The sequence below is a fragment of the Acartia tonsa genome, chromosome 10, assembly GCF_053477335.1.
Source record: "Acartia tonsa isolate MP-2025a chromosome 10, ASM5347733v1, whole genome shotgun sequence".
NCBI lineage: Eukaryota > Metazoa > Arthropoda > Copepoda > Calanoida > Acartiidae > Acartia > Acartia tonsa.
In genome coordinates this window covers 8,436,621-8,457,807 of record NC_137269.1, presented here as the reverse complement: position 1 = coordinate 8,457,807, position 21,187 = coordinate 8,436,621, and the positions used below count along the sequence as shown (strand labels likewise).

Here is a 21,187-nt window from a genome sequence, read left to right as displayed (position 1 = left end):
CCATTTAATCGACGAATCTTCATGAAACTTGGTGAAAATATGGAGAATTGTAACATATTTAATCCCTGAAAAGATCAGCCTTCTATCTTTGAAAAATCACTTTTCGCCCTTTCTGTCTCTAACGGACGGACAGATGGATGGACATTTCGAATTATAGAGTAGCTTCGCTACTAAAAATACCTTAAATTTTTCTTTCTGATAGTCCACTGTGTAGTTAAGAACAAGAGATATTAAACCAAAGATAAAGATGACCCCAGCTCCGGAGTTAGAAACCTAATAAAGTGGGAGGTAGGTTGTGCTAAAAATCCGTGAAGGTGTGAGATTTAAAGCTTAAAAACAGTAGTAGAACGATAATATTCACTAATTCATTTCTCATATATTAGTGAATATTATAGTTTTACTACTGTTTTTAAGCCTTCAAACTCACACCTTTACGGAATTTTAGCACAACCTACCTCCCCCTTTATATTGTTTTACTTATTAAGAAGGGTCATTTTTTCCCAGTATGGCTTTGAAACCGATTGATATCCGCTGGAAAAATTATGTATCTTCTTGTATTATATCCATTTCTCTATGAATATAAACATTTATAATCATAATATTAAAACCAGTTTTGTTAGCCCGTAACTTTGGCATCTCAAGATTGACAAAACTATTTTTAATTCTATAATTGTACATTTTTATATCAGCGGAAAGCTGTTTATAATCAGGAAGTAAGGGAGGGGACAATGGGCAATTAATTCAATTTAAGAGTTTTTGAAGAAAGGCCATGAAAACCAGAATAATCCCGAAAATATGGTGGAAATTGTAAAGTGATTGTTGATTAAATCTAGAAAACCATAAACTAAGAAAAAAGTTCCAAGAAAAAAGCAATCATTTGAAAATAAGATTACCAGTATTACAGACTGACATAACCATTCTGTAATTAATTACTAGAAATATCTCCCTGGATCTCTTCAGATGACAGGGAAAGAGAAAAGAGATTTGGGGGCAAGTGATGTGAACACGGCAAAAAGGGGCAGGCAGGCGTGTAGCTGGATGGGCAAGTATATGACCCGCACGCCTTCCTGCCCCTTTTTATCCTGTTTATTTCCCCCACCTCCCTTCTCCATTTCCCTTTCTTGTCTACTTTTAAAAAGGAGGTGGGGATGAAGGGAGTGAAATATAGTATGGGAGGAAGGCCGTGTATTTATATTTGAACTACTCTCTGTCTGCAAAACTATGTATATTTTAAATTAACATAGCGAGTAACGGCATTTCTTGCGCAAGTCCCCAAACTCAGTCAGAAACTGCTAAATTCTTGCACATTCCCTTTAAGCCAGTCCCCAAAGTCTGAGACTCCTAAAGATTGAATATTCGATCCATTGTCCCCTCCCTTACTCCCTGGTTTATAATACAAAGCGTTAAATAACTATTAGTTAACGTTTTTTTTAACAGCCTTCAATAATAAAACGCCGTTTTTTTACAGAAAAGAAATAAGTAGGTATAGATATTTATTTAAATAAAAAATTATTATTCTTCTTTTGATCTGTCCAAGAAAAATTGGCGGGTGAAAAAGCCTAAAACCACCCCTAGACCTATGTGATTTTTTGATGAAAAACAGAACTCAATCAGTTCATTAGTTATGGAAATCGTAAGCTTCAGACAAAACAAATCCTTAATACTTTATATTAAAGGATTTTCAAATCTATTATTTCACATATGATTGTATGAGTTGTTAAAAAACTAAACATACAAGAACAAGAGAGTTGTATAGTAACTCTGCTTCTAAAATTACCTTTGACGGATGATCAACGAGGTAGTAAGCAGAAAATGTGTAGAAAATCTAAAAACACAAATCATATATACACATGTGACAAATGCACTAAAATACAATATTAATCTAATATAAGGCCATCAGTTTCAGCTTTAGCCCGATTTCAGGACTATTATCTATTTGTCTGTGTATCCAACTATCTGTATGTCTAGAGTTATATCTAGGGTTGTATGTCTGTCTGTCTGTCTGTCTGTCTATCTATCTATCTATCTATCTATCTATCTATCTATCTATCTATCTATCTATCTATCTATCTATCTATCTATCTATCTCTCACCTGGACCTAGGTTAAGCACCCCCAGCAGAGATCATATCCCGCCCTGTCTAAAGTTATATCCAGGGTTGTCTGTCTGTTTATCTGTCTGTCTACCTATCTACCTATCTCTCACCTAAACCCAAGTTAAGCACCCCCAGCAAAGATATTTAATATCCCGCCCTTTCTAGAGTTATATCTAGGGTTGTATGTCTGTCTGTCTATCTATCTATTTATCTTTCACCTGGACCCAGGTTAAGCAACCCCAGCAAAGATAATATCCCGCCCTGTCTAAAGTTATATCCAAGGTGTTGAAGTACCCTGACTCCCAGTAGAAAAACATATGCTCCAAAATCCAATAAAAACGAAAAAACTATCCAATCCATCTAAGCTTGATTATATTTATTTGTCTGTTATACATACAAATGTCTGCCTGTCTGCCTGCCTATCTGTCTGTCTGTCTGTCTGTCTGTCTGTCTGTCTGTCTGTCTGTCTGTCTGTCTGTCTGTCTGTCTGTCTGTCTGTCTGTCTGTCTGTCTGTCTGTCTATCTGTCTATCTGTCTATCTGTCTATCTGTCTATCTGTCTATCTGTCTATCTGTCTATCTGTCTATCTGTCTATCTATCTGTCTATCTGTCTATCTGTCTATCTGTCTATCTGTCTATCTGTTTATCTGTCTATCTGTCTATCTGTCTATCTGTCTATCTGTCTATCTGTCTATCTGTCTATCTGTCTATCTGTCTATCTGTCTATCTGTCTATCTGTCTATCTGTCTATCTGTCTATCTGTCTATCTGTCTATCTGTCTATCTGTCTATCTGTCTATCTGTCTATCTGTCTATCTGTCTATCTGTCTATCTGTCTATCTGTCTATCTGTCTATCTGTCTATCTGTCTATCTGTCTATCTGTCTATCTGTCTATCTGTCTATCTGTCTATCTGTCTATCTGTCTATCTGTCTATCTGTCTATCTGTCTATCTGTCTATCTGTCTATCTGTCTATCTGTCTATCTGTCTATCTGTCTATCTGTCTATCTGTCTATCTGTCTATCTGTCTATCTGTCTATCTGTCTATCTGTCTATCTGTCTATCTGTCTATCTGTCTATCTGTCTATCTGTCTATCTGTCTATCTGTCTATCTGTCTATCTGTCTATCTGTCTATCTGTCTATCTGTCTATCTGTCTATCTGTCTATCTGTCTATCTGTCTATCTGTCTATCTGTCTATCTGTCTATCTGTCTATCTGTCTATCTGTCTATCTATCTATCTATCTATCTATCTATCTATCTATCTATCTATCTATCTATCTATCTATCTATCTATCTATCTATCTATCTATCTATCTATCTATCTATCTATCTATCTATCTATCTATCTATCTATCTATCTATCTATCTATCTATCTATCTATCTATCTATCTATCTATCTATCTATCTATCTATCTATCTATCTATCTATCTATCTATCTATCTATCTATCTATCTATCTATCTATCTATCTATCTATCTATCTATCTATCTATCTATCTATCTATCTATCTCTCACCTGGACCCAGGTTAAGCACCCCCAGCAGAGATAATATCCCGCCCTGTCTAGAGTTATGTCGAGAGTGTTGAAGTAGCCTGTCTCCCAGTAGAAAAACCTAAACGGTAGTCCAATTATATAAAATAGTAAGCTTTGTTTGTCTGTAGCGAAGGATCTCGCGAACAGCTGAACCAATATACAGTGAAGCTTCTAATAGGTTCTGAGATGACTTTAGGTTATTTTATTTTTTAAATAAGTCTGGATATGGTTTCAGGCTATTTTTCCTGCCCTTACATATCCTTTCAAATAATTTTTTTTTCATTTTATGCTTACAAAAACGGTTATATCGTAAAGGAAAGCAACAATAACTACATTTTATATATTAAAAACACGTTTTTAAAAATTCTTTAGATATATCTTAGAAATAATATACGTCATTGTGTTCTTCAATTTAGTATCTTTGTAAAAGCGAAGCTTTTCTATAATTAGGGTCGGTCCGTCCGTCCGTCCGAGATAGATATCTCTTTTTCGTTAATTTAGGCATGTTAGAATTGTCCTATCGATTTCAAACATTACATGGTCATTCTTGTAGTAGTTTGGTACGATTAAGAAAGCGTAGCAACTCTATAATCATTACCAGAGTGTCCGTACGTCCATTTTAAACATGTTGATTTTTCTACTTTTTTAACAACAAATTTTTATGTGATCTAATTATCCGTTTGATCTGATTTTTGGTATATAGATTCCTGGGACAACAAAGTACAATATTATAAGCGAAGCAACTCTATAATCAAGTCCTAAAAATGTAAGTATGTCCATAAACATTATCCTGTATCAAGCAGATTCTCAACAAATTTACTTACAATTTTTCTTCTTAAACATTTGTATTCTGATTATTCAGTTCTGACACTATATAAGTGTTATTGTCTGTTTGTCCTACCGTTTCAGTGCTTTGCTTTTATGGATGTTATCATCCTTGTTAATTGTAAAATCATGCAGTCTCATTAATTTCACGAACAGATGGATGTACAGATGTACTTACGGGTATACCCTCGTTGTAGAATAGCAGCGTTTATAACAGTTATTTATCGCATCGTATTATAGACATCTTTCCGCGGACATTAAAATGCAAAATCATAAGATTAAATTTATTTATTTATTCTAATTTTATGATTTTTATTTTAATATTCGTAGAAAATTGTCTGTAATACGGTAATATACATAATATTTCCGTATGACTGACAACCGGTTCCAATCCAGCGGATATTAATCGGTTTCAAAGCCATGATACTTGGAAAAAAATACTAACTTTAGAAGATAAATATTGATGAGAAGTGAGTTAGTGAAGGGGGCGAAGGAGAAGTCATTGAGGGACACAGCGGCAATACTGAAGTTCAACACAAGCAGGGCCCAACCCAGCATACCAACTCTAGATAGAAAATATTTCATTAAATAAAAAGGATAAATAGTTAAGGAAATTTGTGAGACAATAGTAGGGTTTGGCCAAATATCCGGCCATTTTCAATATCCGACCGGATACCGGATATTGAAACTATCCGGATACCGGCGGATTTATAATACCGGATATCAGATTATCCGGCCGGATATCCGGTAATTAGTCATATATCCGGCGTTGGCATCCGGCATTAGAAATCAGCCGGATATCCGGTATCCAGCCCAACCCTTGAAAATAGTATAAGTGACGTTTTTTTTCTCGAGAATTCTTTGACCAAAATTGTGCTAACTTCGGATTTACCTAAGCTTTTATAGGGCCAAAGTAACTTTTGAAATTATCGGTCCCCGCCGCTCCCACCGTTTATAAGCAAAGAAGATTTATAATCAAGTTCTAAAAATGTCAGTATGTCCCTTAACAGTATTCTGTTTTTTAAGGTCAAAACTTATATATTTTAATTTTGTATATTTAGTTCTGACACTCTGTCATACCATTTCAGAGCTTCGCTTTTATGGATGTTGTCATCCTTGTTATTTCTTAACCTGCAGTTAGTCCACTGTTTAACATCAACACCTAGAAGACTAAAAAGGGAATAGTAGCTTGCTCAAAATTCAGTAAAGTTGTTAGTAAGATTCCAGACAAATGCACTTATTAGGTCAAACTGTTTTTAAATCTGTGTTAAATTATAAAATGCGTTTGGTCAACATTAAGAACAGTTAGACTTAATGGGCGCATTTGACTGGAAGCTTGCTCACAATTTTACGGAATATTGTGGAAGCTTTATTAATATCTACCACTTTTAGAAATAGAGTAAATTTTTCAAAAAATATTATCACATGCGTTTTTGCGGGGCTCTGCAGCCGCGCGTCAGCCACATATAAGCCTTAGGGAAAATAACCTTTTAAAAATGAGCAGGAAGTCTAAACAATATTTATATTTTTTGATGCATCCAAATGGGTTTTAATTTAAGGCTTCGACGTGGCTGTCGATCGCCAAGTTTTAGGCTATTTTGTCTTTAAACTATGAAAGAAACAACAACAACAAAAATTGCTGGTACCATGTATTCTTCATTACACTTTATATTGCAATTAAAATACTTTTATAAAGTCGAAAGTACATTAGGTAATTAAAAACTTCCAAAAAAAATGTTCTAAAAACAATTTCCAATATGGCTCCGAAACCGGTTAATATCCGGTGGAAAAGAACCGGTTCTCAGCCACACTGAAATATAATGTATAATAATGTATTATATATAGTTTTCCACGAATATAAAAATGTAAACCTATATTATTAAAACCAGTTTTGTTAGTCCGTGCTTTCGGCATCTCGGGGCTAACAAAACTTATTTAAATCTTATAATTGTACATTTTTATATCCGCGGAAAGCTGTAATAAATAACAATGCTTAATTGATTTCATGATTTTAATTTTTTTTTAATACCTGGGATGAAGTTCAATGCCAGCATAGAATTGGTAGGGGAGGGGTTTGTCCAATGCTCCCTCTTTCACTTCAGGAAATGTATAACCTAAACATTAAAATTAATATCTAATTAAGAAACATTTAAAATATTTATTTGTAAAAGTTTTGTCTTTTTATCAGGACCCTAAAATGTTCTGGCATAAACTTAAAGCCATAAGGACTAGGATTAAGAGCTCAGAGAACAAGGATGACAATATCCATAAAAGCGAGCTTTGAAAAAACAAACTTGTAATTAATCAGAAAACTGAATATGCAAGATATGAATATAAAAGATTGACAAAACTTCTTAAATTACATAATGATTATAATAGTGTACCTTGTTGTAATAGGAATCACTACTTCAAAAATCAGATCAATCGGATTTTTATATCACAATAAAATTTGTTGTTAAAAAATTTTAAAATGGGCGTACGGACATTCTGTTAACGTTTATAAGGTTCTAAGCTTTCTAATTTGTACCTAGCTATCTGTTTCAGACGAACGGATGGTCGGACTTAATGACGGACCGACCCTAATCATAGAAAAGCTTCGCTTAAAAAAAAAAAAACTGTATATAAAAACTAGATTTCTTAGAATCTCCTAGTTACGTACAGTCAATAGGACGTACTTACATGCTTTAGTTACACAGTAGCTGAGCTCAGTGATCTAAAGGGATAAGACAATGGCCGATTAATTGATGTACCTCCCTAATAATGATACACAAAATTATGTAGATTACAATTTGTGGTTGAAACGTTTGGACACTCAACTAAATGAATCAACCAATCAAAATTCAATAAAAGTCCCAATGGTTGTTAATCTAATGAATAAAAAAAACGTTATTAAAAAACTTTGGGGACCAGTGTAATAAACAGCAAAAAGTCCACCTCCCCGCCCTGAGCTGAGCGAGCTGCTATGAAATTTAAAAAGTGTCTTATTTCGAACATAAACTGAGGTGGATTCTTTTTTTAAAAATTTGCTGGTGAGGCAAAATTGTTTTTGTGAAAAATCCTCCAAAATCACATAAAAAATCTATAGAAATCAAATAAAATCATAGTAGGCCTATTACCATAAGATTTTATTTGATTTTTTTAGATTTTTATGTGATTTTGAAAGATTTTTCACAAAAACAATTTTGCCTCACCAGCTAGCATCGACCAAAATTTCTTTTTCAGAATCCACCGCTTTTTTTACTGATTAATTACCTTTAAAAATGAGAAACATACAGAAGACCAATGAAAAAATATTGAGTGTTGCAATAATGTCGCCAAAATTTTCAAATATCTCCACAGGAAGCGTTGGTTTCAAATACACTAAAACAAATAAAGTTTGAATAATTTTTAATATTTTCTCGTTTCTAGAGATGGGATGAAACCAACGAGGGATCTAAAGGGATCAGACAATGGCAGATAAATTGATGTCTGGACACTCAACTTAATAATGCAACCAATCAAAATTCAGTAACAGTCTCTAAAATAGTTAAGTTAACGAATAAGAAAACGTTATTATAAAACTTTGGATACTAGTGTAATTAACAACGAATTGTCCCCAGCCTATATCTCTGGATAAAGCAATAATATTATATTTTTGTTTGGTTGGCCAAGTGTTTTCAATCTCATTTATAGGACTGCGATGCAACCTATTTGAAGGCAAGGCGTAGAGACGCAATGTAGCTTTGAGGTAACGCACTGAGTTACGGTGATGAGAATTCGAGTTCAAACCCAATGTGTTGCTATTACAATAGCACTGTTGTCTCAAATTCTCCTATCAATTCAAGCAGCCTCCCCTAGTTGCGGTAGAAGGTAGATTGTTAGGTAGTTTGGGAGGCCAAATAATCAAGTGTATATTACCAGCACATCCCTTAATCCCAACTGAGAGCGTCATTCATGATTACGGTGACTTAATATGGGACACCTGCCGCCATACTCAGCAAGGGTGAGGTAATATTGTTCTCATGAGATAGCGGGTCAAGTAATAATATGCTTGAACGTGAAGCTTGAGTTGGCCCAAGTGGCTTTACAAAAATGCCTCAACCTACTCCATGACGACTTAGGTCCAAACCCTAAGAAACTATGCCTAGTTAGAGGTCAACTTATAAAAAAAATATGCATCTTTTTGAATGTTATTTACATATTTGAATATAAAAGATGCATATTTTGATTTTGTTTAACTCTAACTCTAAATTTTTTTTGTTGTTTTTGCCTGCAGCACCTGAACCTGGAGGCCAAATCCAAAATTCTTTGTAAATATAGGGAAACTACTTCACACAAGGAAACTTTTTTTGTGAAATAACCTATCCTCTCACCACTCCAAAGACAAAGCCTATAATCACTGTTAACGCAAAAGTGTCAGAACACCCCCCCCCCCCTTAATGAAGCGTAGCTGCTGTACAACAACTGACCTATAATCAGGTACACAAGTAAGGAGATGAGGTAGTATTGAGTTCCATTTGCAGAATACCTAAGTAATGAAAATATTGTTATTAGTACTTTTCTTTTACCTGCATTTTTTTATCCAAATGCATGATGTATTATTTTATCAGGTTTATTTACGGGGTTTTGAACCAACAGGGGGGGGGGGGGGCTATAAGTGGTGACTTCGCATCGTTTTATATAAACAGCTTTCCGCGGATATAAAATGTACAATTGTAAGATTAAAACGAGTTTTTTTTAGCCTAGAGATGCTAAAGGCACGGGCTAAAAAATGGTTATTTATTTTTATATTTGTAAAAAAAACTGGATATAATACAATGCTAGACATAATCTTTCCGTATGGCTAAGAACCGGATATTAATCGGTATCGAATGAACATGAGGAAAGTGGTTCCATAGAACCCCCCCCCCCTTCAACTTAACTTTAACGAGAAACTAGTGCTATTTATCTTTTTTTTAGCTACTCTATTTCAGTCTGTCTGTATGTATGTATATTAGACTATAAAAGTTTTAAAGATTTTTAATCAATATAATAGATTTGAAATCTGCATAAAATTTTAAGGATTTTTTATAAAATTAGTTTTTTATATAATTCTTTATTTAAAGGCGCAAATACAAATTAAGTTAAATAATTTTGAGATCTGTGATTGGTGGATTGAAAACTATCTGCGCTCTGATTGGAGAAGCTTAAGTGACGTACATCATTCAACCAATTAGAGCGTAGGTAGTTTCCAATCCAGCTATCCTATTGGTCAAAATTTATTAACTTAAATCGTATTTGCGCCTTTAAATAAAGAATTATATAAAAAACGAATTTTATAAAAAATCCTTAAATTTTTATGCAGATTTCAAATCTATTATATTGATTAAAAATCTTTAAAACTTTTATAGTCTAATGTATATCAATCCATCCATCTATCTATCTATCATTACCTGCTTGTATTTTGTATATTGATATGTTTTTATTATGTTTAGGTCTTTGTGATCACAAGAATGCTGATTGTCAATGTTTAATTTATATATGTGCTGTGTAATTTTATGTTTAATAAAATTATATTTATCTATGATTTGATTGATTATTATTACACATATACATATTGCAGAAGTGAAACCAACTTGTTTGGGGTTTTAATTTATTGTCATATTACAGATTATACTTGAGAGTGCTTAAAGATGAGAGAATAAAGTATTGGCGTTGGCAGCGTATAAAGAACCTGTTCCATAAGGTACTTGGTGTTAATATCAGTAGTAGCAGAGCGTTTTATTTTTATAATTTTCTATAAAGGGAGAATTATAAGAAAAAGATCTACGGCACTATTTGAACTACTCCAAGTATTTTATGAACCATACTTTATGTCTTTTGTCCAGTGAGCTAAACTATTGAATAAAGATAATAGTGTTATTAAGTATAATAAATCCTTATTAGAGCTCGCAAAGAGTGTGTTTTTAATATTGTTAACAAGCCTATAATAAAGAATAGGTAGCGCAGCTAGTAAACTAGTGTTTGTTTCTTTTATCAGATTGATGCTATAAATAGCGCAACAATAATAATAGCCTATCTATCCTTACTAAATAAAGGTGTATAGCTAGGTGTAAGTAGCGCAACAATAACAACTACAATAAAAAGTAGTGTGCTAATAAGGATTGTGTTAACTAGCCTGTAAAAAGGTGTGCAAAAACCCCAAGCAGGGAAGCAAAAATGGCGGAAAACTGTAAGGTAGGGGCGGAGGCGCCGAATCTGAATAATTTTCAAACCTACCAGGCGTACAAGAATAATGTGATACTATGGAAGGGGATAACGGACTATAAGCCCGAGAAGCAAGGGGCGATGTTGGCATACGCAGTCCCTGATGAATCAATTACTTTCGGTAATTTGATTCAGACTGACCTTTTTAACGTCCACCCTGTTGAGTCTCTAATAGGAGATCCGCAGGGTGTAGACAAGGTCATTGCCTTTCTCGATGGGCACATAGGTAAAGAGGCAAGGATAGACGAACTTGAAGCGTTTGAAAAGATTTTTAACTACAGAAGACGTCCAGGACAGACAATTTTGGATTATTTGAAAGAACATGAGAGATACTACAATAAATGTAAGCAATCTGGAATAACTTTTACGGATACGTGTAGCGCATTTATCGTAGCGGTAGCAGCTAAACTCGATCATACACAGGCTACGTTAGTTAAAGCCGTGATGGATATCGAAAAAGAAGCTGGAAAAGGGACAATGTACAACGCAGTTAAGAAAAAGATAAAGGAAATGTTGTCAGATAGCCTTGGCAATATTTGTACGGGTGAGCCAGTGCAGTCAAACGCCGATGCGTTTATTGCGGACCACCAGGAAGCTTTCGCCGCTTGGCAAAAGAATAATTCATATAAAAAGAATTACACAAGCAATTATAATAATAACAATTATAATAATAATACGCGAAAGTCGTCGTCCAATACAGCTCAAAATGGCGCGCGCAATGTTCCCAATAACAGGGATGCCAACGTTAATCAGCTAAATCCCGCTACTGGTAAACCACTTAAATGTAAATATTGTGGTTCATTCAGGCACTTTCAGAGGGATTGTCCAGATTATAAGAAATCGTTAAATGGACAAAATAGCGGAAACAGCGGACAAAATAGCGCAAATAACACGAACCGTAAAAAGGGAAGGGTGTTTTTAATACAAACACAAAATTCAGACGAAGAAGACGCACTTTTATCGCAATTTGAGAAAGTTGTGCAAGAACCAGAGGATGATAATGACGACAGTCAACCAGATCAGATTGAAAAAGTGCTGTTCACAACGAACAAAGAAGAGCTAAGCAGGTTTACAGCAGAATCCATTAATTGTGCTGCATTAGACTCCTGTTGCACGGCATCCGTGGCTGGAAAGAAGTGGATGGACATATTTCTGTCGTCAGTTCCCAGTGAGCTCAAGAATCAAATCCAAGGTCCTTATAAAAGTAAGAAAACTTTTCAATTTGGAAACCAAGGAATACTTCCAACAATGCAAGCTTACACAATCCCTATCATAGTGGCAGGAGAACGTCATCTCATCTCAGTTGATATAATTGACTCCGATATACCATTGCTCATGTCCAAGACTCACATGAAACAGTTGGGTATCTCACTGAACATGGCAGATGATACAGCCACAGTCAACGGCAAGCCCATAAGAGTAGATACAACATCAGCAGGGCATTTCATTCTCAATTTGTTTGGAGACAATGAACATCATGATACAATGCTAATGCAGGAGATATACGCGGTTAATATGTTGAAAGAGAATACAGAAAGCCAGCTGAAACTTTTGCAGAAACTGCATAAGCAGTTTGGCCACAGGCCGAAGAGAGTATTTGTGAATCTGTTGAAGTCAGCAGAGCAATGGGATCCAAAATTCAGTGCAATGATTGACAAAATAATAGATGGATGTGAGGGTTGTATATTGAGAAAACGCAATCCAGACAGGCCAGCAGTTAGCCTTCCTATGGCAAAGGATTTCAATCACATTCTCACAATGGATTTGAAGAAATGGGATGACAAGCATTATGTGCTATACTTTGTGGACATGTTTACAAGGTATACAGTGGGCTCAGTAATTAGAAACAAGAAACCTGAAACAATTGTTGACAAATTGTTTACGGATTGGATCAGGTATTTTACTGCACCTGATATAATTCTAACGGATAATGGAGGCGAATTTGTAAATGAAGCAGTACAAGAAGCATGTGCAATGATGAACATATATCATGCAACCACAGCCGCTTGCAGCCCCTGGCAAAACGGGCATCAGGAAAAGGCACACTCAACTGTTGACAATGTGGGTGAATGTCTAGAAAGAGATCATCCGGAAATGCCATTGGAGCAAGTGATTGCTTGGGCATGTGCAGTAAAGAACTCGTTGACAAATGTTTATGGCTATACAGCCTTTGAACTAACATTTGGAAGAGCACCAAGACTGCCTAGTATTATGACAGATCCCATCCCAGCATCTCAGGTTGAGCCAACAAGTAGAGCTTTGATAGAAAACATAAAAGCACTACATGCTACAAGAGCTGCTTTTGCTAAGGCAGAGAAGTGTGAAAAGTTGAAACTGGCATTGAGGCTAAAAATGAGAGCAGTGAACAGAGATTACAAGCCTGGAGAGCTAGTATATTACAGAAGAGACAAGGATGACAAGTGGCTGGGACCAGCTAAAGTTATCTTCCAGGATGGAAAGGTAATTGGAATCAGGACATCATCAAGTTATGTCAGAGTTAGTGCAAACAGGCTTTGGCCAGCAGGACAGACCCTGTCTGAAAGGCTTAAGGATGAGGAAGAGCAACTTGAGAAGATCAAGAGGGGTGAGATATCAGAGCAGAAATCACCATTGAAAGATCAGAGAGAACAATTCAAAATGGAGGAATCATCTGATGAAGATAATGAGAACTTTCAAGAAGCAAGGGAGGAAGCTAGTGAGGAAGCTGAAAATGAAGCAGAAAACGAAGCAGAAAACGTTACAGAGGATAATAGTAACGAAGTTGCTACAGAAAATACAACAACAACAGTTGCAAATGACCCAACTAATTCAACAAGTGGTAGTGAACCTAGCCAAGCCCTAGCAAGTCCAGAAAAGTTTAAAACCAATCAAAGGATTGAGTTTAAGGAAAATGGTAAATGGGAAAGAGGCATTGTTCTGGGACAAGCTGGCAAGAGAGTAGGTAAATATAAGCATTGGTACAATGTAAAACTGGATTCAGGCAAGCAGTTCTCAGCTGATTTTGCAAGACAAGAAGTGCGCAAAGAAACGCAGAATCCACCAGAAGAACAAGAAGAGGCTTATGATATAAGACTTGATAATGGAAAAGAGATAACTGCAGAAGCCAATGATAACTTAGTCAGTCTAAATGAAGAACAAGTGCTTGCAACTTGGGTGCATGAAGAAGTTTTAGCAGTAATGATGCCAAAGGAGATGAAAGATTCTCCGGAATGCATAGCAGCTAAAGACTTAGAACTGCAAAAGCTAAAAGATTTTGACACTTATCAAGAGGTCAAGGATGAAGGTCAAAATAGGATTACCACCACATGGGTATTGACCATGAAAGGCAAGGAGGTCAAAGCCAGGCTGACAGCTAGGGGATTTCAAGAGGAAGATGAGCATCCCAAGGAATCGCCAACAATGCAGAAATATTCTTTGAGGATTCTTCTAACCATTGCTTCAGCTAAAGGTTGGACTATAGAAACTGTTGATGTGAAAAGTGCTTTCCTTCAAGGTACACGATTGGAAAGAAAAGTGTATGTTAAACCTCCAAAAGAAGCAAATGCAATTGACATTTTGTGGCTCCTAAACAAATGTCTGTATGGTTTGAGAGATGCAAGCAGACAATGGTACACAAGAGTAGAAGATGTACTTACGAAATTAGGTTTCCAGAAGTGTACTTATGATTCAGGACTATTCTTTCTAATGAAAGATGGAGAACTGGAAGCTTTGGTTGGTCTTCACGTGGATGATTTTTTGAACGCTGGAGGTGAATATTTTCACACCACTATATTGCCACAAATTCTGAACACCTTTATGGTTGGCAAATCTGAGCGTGGAAGTTTCATGTACACAGGTTTTCAGCTTAATCAAGACAAGAATGGTGTAACCTTAGACCAGTCTGATTATGTAGAAGGAATAACAATTCCAGTGTTTGATCCACAGAGAATGAAGCAGACAAAGGCAGACATGACTTTTGATGAACTGTCTTTGCTGAGAAAGATGACAGGTCAACTAAACTGGACTGTGCGTTCCACACGTCCAGATCTTTCTTTCAACATGATTGCATGCTCTACTCATTTTAAAGGAGGCACTGTTGCTGATCTGAAGTATGCAAAGACCTCATTAGTTAATTTGAAAAAGAATGAGGCAGTACTTCGTTTCTCAAACATGGAGGATATAAGCAAATCAGAGATCTGGTTGTTTACAGACGCATCATATGGAAACTTGAATGGAGGCACTGATAGCACACAAGGATATGTGTTATTCCTAGTGAGACCAGAAGATGGAAGATGTGCTCCTATTGACTGGAGGGCAAACAAGATTGATAGAGTGGTCACATCCACATTGGCAGCAGAAGCCATCAGTCTGACAAAAGGTCTTGATGCTGCAATTGCTTTTAAATGGACCCTAGAGCAGTTGTTGGGCAAGGAAGGTATCATACCAGTTAGAGCTATCATAGACAACAAGGACACTTTTGAGAGTGTGCATTCTACTACAGATGTGCAAGAGAGAAAGTTGAGGAGAGAGATTGGTGTGATCAAGCAGATGTTGAAAGCAAATGAGTTGAAGCAATTGATTTGGCTTGAAGGAAAATATCAGATTGCAGATCCGCTGACAAAGCTTGGAGCTAACAGTCAGAATCTGGTAGAATCTATGCAAAGTGGGAAGATTCCAAAAGAAATCTTCAATGCAATCAAGGGACTCTAAAAAGTCACTGAATGCATGTCAAGTTTCTTTTTAAGCCTAAAGTACATAAAAGTATTTCTTTTGTTGTAAATAAAAATCCATTTTATGAATATTTTGTTATTTAATACATTAACAATTTTCGTTTTACGAATATGTGTTTAGAAACGTATTTTATTTTTAAGGCTCAACAAATATTAGGCGACAACTTTCATTCTTATCAAATAAATAGATGCAAGAATGTCTGTATCTTTATGCTCAAATACGCATAAAAAATGAACGCGGCATGAAGCGCGTAAAAATCAGTTTACGTGTATTAAAAATTACGGAAACAGTTAAAATTCTTTTAAAAATGTGAATTAAATAGAATATTTTACTTTTTGTGTATTTTTTCAATAATAAATCATTCCAGTTTACACACTAGAATAATTCACTAGTCTTTTCTTGACTGTTCTAAGGTAATAAACTGCAATTTTATCGACTTTTTAAATATAAGTTCTAATATCATGATTTTTTGTTTACGAGCAATGTTAAATACTTGCTTTTATAAATACACAATTGGTAAATTTATTTTATTTCGTAAAAGTGAAATAGTTTCTTTAAAAATGACTTTATATGTGTTTTTATTTTATCTTTTAGTAATTAAAGTAATTAAAAACCATAGTTTCACGACGAATTTACTATCATTTCTTGTGTTTTAAGTTTTGTTTTTAAATCTAACTTAATTTTTTTCTACAAGCATAACTCAGTTTTTAAGACTCATACCATCGGACGAGAATCTTTATTTTTGTGACACATTAAATAGTGTTATTCTAATTTTTAGCTCGCCATGGATTCTATGATTCAAAGAGAGGTGCAATTGATGGAGGGCACCACGCACACAACCATCAGCGACGTCGAAGAGGGGTTTGGCTGGCCGGTGGACGTCACATGGATCACATGTTGTGAGCGGTCCGAGTCTCAGTTACTGGACTTAGTTCAGTCCATAGTTGGTAGAAGTACACCCCAGCGGGTGTCTATACCTGGCGTCCAATATCTAATTGGAGTGCTTCCCGTCGACAAGATCTGTGGTCTTGTCGACAAGGTCATAAAGCTGCAGACTGGCCAGCCAATTTTGAAAATAAAAAACGTACATAACGTACACAAAAAAAATACGTTACGTACATAAAAAAAAGTAAAAAAACGTACAAAAACGTACATTCCTAATAAAAATAAGTTAAATAATATCCTAGTTACCTATTATCAATACATTTAAGTCTACTAGCAGCTACCTGTAAAGGAGAACCATAGCAAACTGACACACAAGATATCCTATTACTCTATTCAAAAGAACTAGCGTCTACGCTCCTAAAGGCCTCTAGGGGCACTTAAGGAGGGGAGAGTTGAATTCAATAAAAAAAACATGGATGACAACATACATAAGTAGCGAAGCTCAAAAGTTATTTATAGACATCTGGAAAAAAATTAACTTAAAATCGCAATTAAAATTCATTTTTGGGGGGAGGAGGTAGTTTTTTTTCTAAAGTCAATTTCTCTTGGGAGGGTGGATGGTGATACTCTTCCCCAAAATAGTTATAAAACTTCCAAAAACCTATGAGAAGCTATCCTGTTAAGGAGAACCATATCGGAGTTGAATTCAAAAACCCATTTTTTTATTTAAAAATAAAAAGTAAAAAACAAGGATGACAACATCCTTAAGTAGCGAAGCTCAAAAGTTATGGATGGAAATCTGGGAACTATATAAACTATAGAGTAGTGTCGTAAAAAATAAGCATTTAACTTATTTAAATAAATCACAAAACCTTTTAAAAATATATAATAACGTGAAAATCTAGGAATAAATTCATCCCCCCAACCAATAAGCAAATCTCAATGAAATTTAGTGGAAGTATTAAGAATGAAAACTAATACAATCCCTGAAAATTACAACCGTCTATCAGGAATATGAGTTGTGAAAATCACAAAAACCTATACATCTAGGAATCGATCTAGCACTGCAACAAATAGACAAACCTTAAAGAAACTTTTTGAAAATATGTAGAATGTGAATTTATTTATTCCCTGAAAATTTCAGCCGTCTATCTTGAATAGAAGTCGAGAAAACCATGAAAAAAAGAAAATCTAGGAATAGATCTAGCACCCAACCAAAAGGCAAATCTCAATGAAAATATGTAGAATGTGAACTTACTCAATCAAAAAACAGGAGCCAAGAAAATCACGTTTCTCCGATAGCATAACGGACTGACTAAGTGATTATAGAGTAGCTTCGCTAATAATTTTTTTAGTGAGGGAAGGGGGAGTAGACCACCCCCATTTCTGATATCAATTTTAAAAAGAAAGAAAAAATAGTGGAAGGGTTGTGATTTTTTTCTTGGGAGGGTGGTTGTACCCTCTCCCAGGACCTATGAGAAGCTAACCTGTAAAAGAGAACCATATCGGTTTAGCGGTTAGCGAGAACCTTCGGTACAAATAAACTGACAGAGAGACATACATCCTGTTATTACGTACTAAGTATATTCTATTAAATAAAGTAGTAAGTTTTTTGTCTGATGCTTAAGATTTTCATAACTACTTCACACAGTTACCGAGATGGTTTTAGGCTATTTTTCTACCATTTTGAATACAGGTTCTTGAAGGGATATGGAAGGACAGAGAAAATAGCCTACAACCTCACAAAGATCATGTCGGTTCAGCAGTTAGCGAGATTCTTTGTTACAGAAAAAAAAAGGATTTATAGGATAAACATATAATAGGATATAGGGTTATTTTGTCTATTGCTAAAGATCTCAGAAAATACTAGTCTTTAATACAAAGTAAATCAATGCCTGTCTGTCTAAAGCTTAAGATCTTGGTAACCGCTGAACAGATTGGGTTCTAAATTCTAATCTTCAGGGAATATATCTACTAGTCCTGTGGTAGTTTTAGGCTATTTTCTTAGAGTGTGGGAAACCCACCCCCCCCCCCCTCAAAAAAAATCAACCACCCCTCAATTTATTTTTGTAAACTAATGCAAATCAGCGGGGTGGGGGAACCCCCACCGCAACCTGGGGCGAAGCCTAAATGAAAAAAATAATCACAATCTTTTTTTATATTTTTTTTTTGACAAATTTCCAACAAACGATTCTATAAAAGAGGGATACGAAGCCTCTAATCCTAGTAGAAAGTAAAAAGCTTTAAGTGTCCCTCCCCTAAAGAAGATAGCAAAAACCATCACAGGACTATTAGGTATATTCCATGAAGAGTAGAGCACAATAGGTTCAGTGGTTACTGAGATATTAAGCTTCTGATATACAGACGGACAAGCAGACGGACAGACATCATTCTACTTTGCATTATAGATAATATACTATTTTTGTAATACTTTTTGTACAAATACAATAAATATACAAATACTTTTATACTTGTATTTGATTCTTATTCTTTAAAAACTGAAGATACCAAAAAATAAGACTTCTTAATCCTACACTGTGCACCATATGATATCTCGGAAAATTTACCCAAGTATATAAAGAATTTGAAAAAAATTATCGTAAAATCTATTAAAGGGGTAGTAGCATGAAATGCATTTAAACTTGAATTTAGTCAACTGCATATCTCTTTCTGTTCATTAGTTTAAACTATATCTATAGGACATATATTTCAAATCCATAAATTTAAACTGTAAGTTCTAATAACATACATATTTTTGTTCTATGAAAATTGAAGATATTATTGAATTTATTTAAATAATACACCTATTGTTTTTGCAAAAATTTTCTAACAAAACATACAAATTACTTTTCTGCTAATATTTGATTCTTATTATTTTTAAAAAAAACGTAAAACGTACAAAAATACAAATTTCAAAATACGTTACGTACACATATCAAAATAACGTCCAGAACGTACACAGATTCGATGCGTAACGTACAAAACGTACAAAACGTACACTCTGGCCAGTCTGAAGCTGTTCTTGGGGACTAAACATCAGGTTGTAATACCAACCTTGAGGTTTATACCCGCCAGCTTTATGTACTGGGAACACGTCCAGGCCGTCAACAGCCACATCTGGACTCAATCGGTCTCCCATGGGTACGGTGTACTTAATTTGCACCGTACCTTTATGGTGCGCCAATCCCGTCAGTGGGTGGTCTATGGTCCCTGCTATGCGGAATTTTCCGCGGACGCGGGCCTAGGGGCGCAGATGTCGGTTGAGGGCATGAAACGTTATGAAGGTAGACTTCTGCGTTTACATGCTGGCGGCTTCGACGTGGAGCACACGCCATCCGTTCCTTTCCAGGACGTGATGCCGTTGCCACTATGGGCTACGGCGGCTTATTGCCAGAGCCGTAGCAGCTGTGAACTCTTGGAATCCTTGGGGTACACCATGTCTGTTCCCAAGAAGGCAAAGAAGGTGGTGAAGGCCGTGGAGGATGTCCAGGAGGTGCAGGAGAGTGCGGTGGTCAACGGGGGCGGTGTGTCTGTTGCCCAGACGGCTGTGGCGCCTGTTGTGAAGGCGGGTAGAGGTGCCAAGAGGGGCCGTTCCATGTCGTGTGGAAAGGACAAGGCGGAGGCGGCAGTTTCTGCGAGGCCGGCGAAGGGTAGAGGCCGGGGCAGAGGACGTGCGCCTAGAGACTCCAGCGGTAATTTAATAACCACTGTTGAGCTGGAGGCTGGGACTGCCAGGTCTATGGTGCTGCAGATTTCAAGCCTGAAATCGCAGGTGCAGCAGGTGGAGGCGGACTTGGCACGTGTCCGTAAGGAGCGTGACAATGTCAAGAAGGAGCTTGAGTTGGCCAGAGATGATGTGCGGCGTAAAGAGAGTATGGTGTCGGTGTTTGAGGCGAGGGCTAGGGATGATTCCCGGGCTATTAGGCGAGAGAGAGAACAGCAGTGGCTTGATACTGAAGAGTGGAAGAGGCAGAGAGAAGAATGGAGGTCTGAGAGGAAGAGTTTTATGGAGATGTTGGAGGTCATGCATGGTAAGCAGTTTGAGAGTAAGAAGGAGAGGTTGAGCAAGAAGGAGAGGCTGGAGAAGATGGAGTAGAAAGAGGAGGAGAAGAAAGAAACAGGAGGAGTGGTAGTTAATGCTTGTATTTTGTATATTGATATGTTTTTATTATGTTTAGGTCTTTGTGATCACAAGAATGCTGATTGTCAATGTTTAATTTATATATGTGCTGTGTAATTTTATGTTTAATAAAATTATATTTATCTATGATTTGATTGATTATTATTACACATATACATATTGCAGAAGTGAAACCAACTTGTTTGGGGTTTTAATTTATTGTCATATTACAGATTATACTTGAGAGTGCTTAAAGATGAGAGAATAAAGTATTGGCGTTGGCAGCGTATAAAGAACCTGTTCCATAAGGTACTTGGTGTTAATATCATTACCTTGGGATATAACCAGCAGGTGTTGTGGGGCCCAGAAATACTTTGGATGGTACAATCAAGGACAAGTACGCCCATAGCTAACAATAATATAGTTTAATGTATTAAATAGCTGAGACCTGATAAAAGACATGTCTCGAAACGTGAATTTTTCATTTGTAAGCCATGCGCAATTTACATTATAACTGCTTTTTGACTGTTTCAGTTTGTCTGGTTTGCAGTCAGACACAGGCTGTGCAGCCAACCGTTAAAAAGTTTTAAGTAAAGAAAATAATAGCTGTTTGACATACTTTCAAATGAATTTAAAGCTGGAAATTGTCTACCATAAAAATGATCGTTTGGGAAAAGATTGAAATTTGACTAAGACAAAAAGCGATGCTCTGAAACATTAAGACAAACAAACATTAACACTTGTAGAGTGTCAAAACTGAATAAGCATAATATAAATGTATAAGTCAAAAC

The 21,187-nt window shown here is 35.9% G+C and overlaps 1 protein-coding gene across 2 annotated transcripts in view; it reads right to left on the bottom strand.

Moving 5' to 3' along the window:
* Window positions 1-21,187, bottom strand: part of LOC145329323 (uncharacterized) — a 35,909-nt gene that overhangs the window by 10,158 nt on the left and 4,564 nt on the right. For both annotated transcript variants that reach the window (XM_080173383.1, XM_080173384.1), the window contains 9 exons: window positions 20,729-20,805; window positions 8,905-8,963; window positions 7,709-7,816; window positions 6,486-6,570; window positions 5,588-5,626; window positions 4,902-5,021; window positions 3,614-3,710; window positions 1,778-1,825; window positions 181-273 (listed from right to left, as the gene is read on the bottom strand). In XM_080173383.1, the coding sequence (XP_080029509.1) occupies window positions 181-273; window positions 1,778-1,825; window positions 3,614-3,710; window positions 4,902-5,021; window positions 5,588-5,626; window positions 6,486-6,570; window positions 7,709-7,816; window positions 8,905-8,963; window positions 20,729-20,805 (726 nt within the window). The remainder of the gene's footprint in view (window positions 1-180; window positions 274-1,777; window positions 1,826-3,613; window positions 3,711-4,901; window positions 5,022-5,587; window positions 5,627-6,485; window positions 6,571-7,708; window positions 7,817-8,904; window positions 8,964-20,728; window positions 20,806-21,187) is intronic.